Source organism: Ricinus communis, chromosome 2 (genome assembly GCF_019578655.1).
Source record: "Ricinus communis isolate WT05 ecotype wild-type chromosome 2, ASM1957865v1, whole genome shotgun sequence".
NCBI classification, from domain to species: Eukaryota; Viridiplantae; Streptophyta; class Magnoliopsida; order Malpighiales; family Euphorbiaceae; genus Ricinus; species Ricinus communis.
In genome coordinates, this window is record NC_063257.1 from 2,612,865 (window position 1) to 2,619,608 (window position 6,744).

At 34.1% G+C, this 6,744-nt stretch overlaps 1 protein-coding gene across 1 annotated transcript; it reads right to left on the reverse strand.

Annotated features, from left to right (window-relative positions):
- Window positions 1–238: 238 nt before the first annotated feature.
- LOC8260921 lies at window positions 239–2,239 on the reverse strand. Its single transcript, XM_002510276.4, has 5 exons — window positions 1,908–2,239; window positions 1,779–1,809; window positions 1,313–1,657; window positions 585–925; window positions 239–508 (listed from the first exon to the last, which is right to left on the reverse strand). Exons 1-5 carry the CDS (start codon window positions 1,989–1,991, stop codon window positions 290–292), a joined length of 1,020 nt encoding a protein of 339 aa, XP_002510322.2. The 5' UTR covers window positions 1,992–2,239; the 3' UTR covers window positions 239–289.
- Between the last annotated feature and the right edge of the window lie 4,505 nt (window positions 2,240–6,744).

Below are 6,744 nucleotides of genomic sequence, written 5' to 3' on the forward strand. Positions count from 1 at the left end.
GGTCATGGAGAACATTGTTTAAAATGTTTAATTTTGAATGTACAGAAAGGGCATCCGTCGGTATGCTTGTTATCCAATCTGAAATAAGAGCAGGAAAACTAGCATACAGTTTGATAATTTTGCTCTATAATTCGTTTTTATAAAAGAGACTTAGGCAGCCTCTTGCATTTTGACTTTGGGTCGCAATTCAACTTGCACAAACATCTCCTAGCTTGATATGTACTGTGCAAATAATGAATGAGCATGAAACCATGGAGCAGAACATAAAACAAGTTGACAATTACAAACATCAATAGTTCTCAGCTACAGGTCTAGAAGGAAAGAGCCTTAAGAAAAAGGTCAACAGTGACCAGAGGCAAAGTACACCAAGGAATTGGAAGGTAACTATCATAGCAATCAAAGCATTGTTTCTTTCCAACAACTGTGCAGATTCGGGAAGCCCCCGCATGGAGAACATCAATTTCTCAATAAAATGAGCAGCTTTGGATAGTTGATATATTCTGTAAACCTGAAATATCAATTCAAATAATTAAACCTTATTCTGGCTTCAGAATAAAATATTGCAATTGACAAACGAAATATACCTCGAAAATAATGGGGACTATAGGCCAGCAAGATGACCCTAGCTGGTCCAGACGAATTTCAAAAACTCGTTGAGCAATGCAACCAACTAAGAAAGGAAGGACAGCAACCAAGGCAGGCAAGCGAAGCACAGGCCAGGTTGCATACACAATGAAAAGAGGGGCTATGACTTTAAAGCCCATGATAAAGAAGGCAGATGTCAAGTATCCTTTAAGGCCTGTAATGAGACCCCACCTTTTTGGGCTAAATTGCAGAAATGGCCGCTGAACTCGATCAGTTACAAGCAGGAATATTGAAAGACCAATGTAAAACATTGCCTCTGAGGACAACGATGCCACGATTTCTGCATAAGCATCAGCACTATTATGTTTTAAAAGATGTTGTTTTTGCCAATTTGCGTATTTATGCGATGCATTACACCAATGACCGATCTATTGACAATAAACAAATTATATCAAAGAAGCAAATAGTAAACACTCAGAGAAATGACAGGACAGTAAACTAGTTAAACCCATGGCTAAATTGGCATACAACAGAAGTTGTAATTCCCGGAAATCCACACTCCATATTATGGCAAAAAAGGTTAAAGCACTTTAAAATTTTAGAGAGGATAAATCAACATGATTATCATCAATTTAATCCTAGAGAAGGAAATTCACAAATTATTTCATGTCTCTCAGATAAATCACGGCAACACACTTAACTCTAAAGAAAAGAGTTCGATAAATACCTACAAGAATCTCATCCTTGAGGAAAGCCTCAATCACATTTGAAATGAAGAACTGGGGAATAAACAGTGATGCTATAAGGGCAGCCGGTCCCAAAATCCAAAGAAATGATCCGTTGTCTTCTCCATTGAAAGGAGCTGACACCAATTTTCCAGCTTCCACAGACTGGTGAGTCAATCCATAAAATGAAATGGAACCTGATTTACCCCTAAATGGCTCCAGCTCATTAAAACTAGCATCAGGCACACCAGTACCTTCTCTATCAGAAAGTTCCAAATTTGTGTTTCTACTGGAATTAGAGCTAGAAGCACGAATTGTAACTCTTTTGTTCGAGCTTGATAAATATGCTGGGGAGAAATAAACCATTAGTTAGGTCAAAAATATAAATTTTATGAGAACTGAACTGAATAAAAAACTGGGCAAATTAATTATCAATTATCATCACATCTAAGGGGCAAGAAAACGTACATTTTGAGGCAATTCCAATCTTCAGAGAAACCTATAATTTGTAAGATTGGAAACATAAATAGAGAAATTGAGACAAGTATAAGATTCAATCAAAGTATAATTCTATGAAGAAAAACAATGTACACTTACAGTTTGATGCTGATGACTCGAGAGGCGATGAGTTAATCTAAGTTTTGGAGCTGTCAAGCCATGACAGACTGATTGAAGCTCCATTTTCTTTCTTTTTCTTTTTCCTTTTCCTTTTAGGGTTTAAGCCAACAGTGACTAAGGTTTCCCCATTTTCTGAATCAACTTTTTCTGGTGGGTGAATGTGTTAAACCCTAAAACCTCTGCATCGAGTAGGTGACAAAATCCAGAATGGATACATGTCGTTATCCATTTTCTCAAATCAGCAGTTGGCCCAATTTCTAGTAGCAGATGTTAAAATGGTGGCCTTTCGAATTCACATCAGCCCATGTTCAAAAGAAGATTTCTCTCTCTAATTTGTTTTTCTTTGCAAGGAATATGATTCTTTTTATTTTTTATTCAAAGTCGATAAATCATGTGCACTATACGACAATGATAGTAATAAAATTGTAAAAATTTCTTTTTCTTCTAAAAGTTCACTACTTCAGCCAGTTTACATATGCAGTATATATAAGTTATGAAATATTAAAATTTTTAACATGTATTATTATTTTAATATATAAGATCTCTTTTATTTGAATATTTATTTTTTACATATAAAATTTGGGTTAATATTTTATATAATTTTATATTAATTTATTAATTATAACAAATTATTTTTTAATTAATAATATTTTTAATTTTAAAAATAATATTTTATTTATATTTGAGATATTATATTAATTATTTGATTAGTTCTTCTAATTATACTAACAAATTAAGACATAAAAATCTTTTTAATATATATATATATGTATGTGTGCATAAATTCTTTTATGATATGTAAGCATTGTTGGTGTAAAATAATTTTACTAATTAAATAATTATTCTAATTTTAAAATGAGTGTTTTAATTACATATTTGATATTATTTTAACTAATAAATTAATTTTTGAATTATATAATAATTTATAATTTAAAAAATGTAATATATAATTGGAAATGTGATGTATCAATAAAATTTATGCATTAATTTTATATGTACTAAAATTACTAAATAATTTAAAATAATTTTTATATTTATTTTATTAATAGAATCCTAAAGTATTATAAGTTTTTATTAAGAGAAACACTTGAGAATATTTTATATTATTACTATTTTTAAAAATATGATGAATAATTATAAAATTTGAAAATTCATTAAATCTTTTCTATAAAATAAAATAAATAACAACAGTTTTTTTGTTGTCAAAAGATGAATCCATTAATAAATGAAAGAGTGAAATACAAGTAAAGAGAATTGGGCAAGATACCCAAGTACGAGGGAGACTCCATGTCAACAAACTCATAGGTAGCCACTTAGCAAGTTTGTTTATGGACTTGTTGACAACAAATCATCTAACCAATTCAAAAGATTGGAGTCTCTCCCTTCCTTGGTCCACAACATTAGCCATCTCCCAATCAACCTAGGAACAATTAGATAAAGCATAAATAATACAACTATTTTGACAAAAACATTAAAGCTTGCTATGTTCAGAGTTTTAGCAAACTCGAGACAAAGAGAAATAGCTAAAGCCTTAGCAGCTACTAGGGATAGAGTCGGCTCCAGTAAGGCGATTCCATCCACGAAGGCACCATTCCCTCTCCTACATACGATAGCCATTGCTGCCACTTCTTTGGTCATGTCAAAGTTGATAGCAATATGAAAACATATAGATTGCAAACTACCAGTCTAGTTTAAGTGTGGGTTATCAATAACATGTGTGTTGTCAATAAGTTGTACAACATATTGCTTTCTTAGGATTTTTAAGCACTCTTCAGCAAGGAATCTTTCATCCTAGCAATTCTAACAGGGCCAAAGGGTTTCCCTTTAAATATTAGCTCATTTCTCCCTCTCCAAATGGCCCATAATGTGAATCCTAGTCGAATAAGAATGTCTTCAGCCTTCGCCTCATACTATGTTCTCATCATGATCTCCAACCAATCAACACTATTCACTTGAGGGCTATAGGATAAACAAGAGGCAAACCAAACTTGTATGCCCCTAGGGCATTGATATAAAGATGTGCTCAATTGACTCTTTTGCCTGAAAACAGAAAAACGCAGGTCTTATCCCTATCAATCAACCTCTTAACTAATATGGTTCCAACAGGGAAAACCTATTTAGCAGCATGTCATACGAATGCATTAATTTTTGGAGGAAGGTTGACTTTCCATAAGGCCTTCCAAAATGAAGGATTACATTTGACGAGGAAGCCAAAGATCATGTACTAGGGTTATGCTATTGCAATATCCAATAACTATACTTGACTGAATACTTTCTATTACGATTGAACATCCATATCCACTTGTCCTGTTTAGTACTAGGCCCCATATGTATCCTCTTGATAGCGTTGATCTCACAGCTAGTCAACACGTTTGAAAGTAAGTTTGTAGCCCAGCTACCATTCCTAATCAGTTCAAATACTCTATACAAGTCATAATGCGTTGGCTTGGGTGAGAGAGACTTGAAGTTTGACAAGTTGACAATCCATGGATCTTCCCATATATATGTTGACTCCCCGTCCTCATTCATCCTAAGAGCCCCTAGTTTAAGCACATTTCTAGCTATTAAGATACTTTTCCATCCCTATGAAGGCATGTATCCCTCTTTAGCTTCCTAAAAAGTGCCATGTGGAAAATAAGCTGCCTTTATAATCTTAGCCCATAATGAATTAAGGTGAGTAACTAAGAACCAAGCCTGCTTGGCTAAAAGAGCTAGATTGAATAAATGTAAATTTCTAAATCCTAAACCACCCAATCTCTTAGTTTTGGATAGCTTCTCCCAGCTAATCAAACTGAGATGAGGGCTTTCAATATCATGGCTTCTCCAGAACTTTGCCATAATGGAATTAAGCTCATCATATAGGCCTTTTGGCAACATGAAGCAAGACATAACAAATGAAAGTATGGTAGCAAGGATAACCCTAATCATTACTTCTCTACTACAATAAGGCAGAAATTTCTGCTTCCAAACCCTTACGTTACTCATAAATCTTTCTTTAATATAGCCCAATGCAGGTTTCTTATTTCTACCCCTAAAAATAGGTGCTCCCGGGTATCTTTCAGATATCTTAAAGAGTCTCACTCTAGTATAGTAACTATATAGTCCTTTAATGTTTTTCAAACAAAATGGCCAAAGATTACCCTTGATTTATTATAGTTAAAGAGCTGCCCCGACACTTACTGGTAGCAACCCGGTATTTCCTTTGCTTTCCTAACTTCTTGTATGTCAGCTTTCAAGAATATAATTATATCATTCACAAACAATAAGTGGGACAGTATGGGGCATCTTCTGCTTATCCTCGCTCTAGATAAATAGCTTTCTTCTATAGCTTTCTTGATAAACAAAGAGAGTGCATTAGCAACAAACAAGAATGAAAATGGGAATAGAGGATCCTACTGTCTCAGACCTCTTGAAGGGCAGAGAGTTTTTGTTGGGCTACCATTAATTAGGATAAAGTGCGAAATAGTGCATACACACTGCATAACTAATTGAATGAAATCCCTATGAAACCCTATTTTATCCATTATTAATTATAAAAACTTCTGATTGACCCTATCATAAGCCTTGGAAATATCTAACTTAAGTGCTAGACAAGCATTCTTGGTTGCACTAGGCTTTTTCAGGAAATGCATGTATTTGTGTACCACTAAGATGTTCTCTTGAATGTGCCTTTGAGGAACAAAAGCGGCCTGAGATTCAGCAATAATCACATAGAGGTAAGGTTTTAACCTATTGACTAGAATTTTTGCATAGATTTTATATATTACATTGCATAGGCTAATGGGTCTGAATTGATCTAAAGATTCTCGGCAGGAAACTTTCAGAATAAGGGCAATGTAGGTTTGATTAAGAGCTTTTAAAAGAAACTTACTTCGGAAAAACCTTTCCACTACCGTAACCAAGTCCTCCTTAATTATTGGCCAAAACTTCTGGTAGTACACAACTGGGAATCCATCTGGGCCTAGAGATTTGGAAGGGCCCATACTAAACACTGTTGCTCTAACCACTCTTTCGAAACCACCCTTAGTTACTCATTATTCATCTCCTAAAAAATGACATGTCTAACACAAACTAGAACCTCATTGGATCTTGAATTCCCTAGTTACAGTAAATTTTTTGAAAGTACTTGCAAGCTTTCTTTTGAAAATCTTCCGGATTGTCAATCCATCTACCCCCAATATCTATAAGCATGAGGATCATATTCTTGTTTCTTCTTTGTATAATACTTTCATGGAAAAAGGTTGTGTTCCTATCCCATTTTTTAACCATTACACTCTAGACCTTTGCTTCCAATACTTCTCCTCTTACTTCTATAATTGGTTTATTTGCTCTTTGAGGCGGTCTATATTCCCATCTTGTAGAGAGTTTGGATTCTGATAGTATTGGTCAACTAAATTCACAAGGTTAGTAATCTTGGTCCTAGTATTCCCCGTCGTCCTTCCATACCAATCCTTGAGGACACGAGTGCAAGACTTAATTTTCTGCCTCAGCACATACTTGGCTGAATCCACAACAGTTAGTGCCGATAAACAACTACAAATAAATAAACCTGGAGGAGGGAGACAGTTCTTTCCTATTTCTATAATCAAAAAGCAAAATATACTTTAAAATTTATATGTCTCTTTCTTTCTACTATCTTGTTTTCTGACAAAAATATTATTTTTGTTTGAAGCTATTGCATTAAAAATGGCACTAGGTGACTTTATATCTACAATATGTTTAAGTGTGGGTTTGGAAATCAGGTCAAGATCCATTAAACCTCATCTCTTTGGCTTTTCAGTTTCTTTTCTCTTGCTTTTTGTTACCAATTCTTCGT

Bases quoted from the DNA above. Each gene is read 5' to 3' on its own strand.
- LOC8260921 (XM_002510276.4), bottom strand. From the start codon at position 1,991: ATGGAGCTTCAATCAGTCTGTCATGGCTTGACAGCTCCAAAACTTAGA. The intron at 1,658-1,778 runs GTACGTTTTCTT...ATTTCTCCCCAG, and splicing joins GATTGGAATTGCCTCAAAAT to CATATTTATCAAGCTCGAAC. The intron at 509-584 runs GTATATTTCGTT...TTGATATTTCAG, and splicing joins TAGTCCCCATTATTTTCGAG to GTTTACAGAATATATCAACT.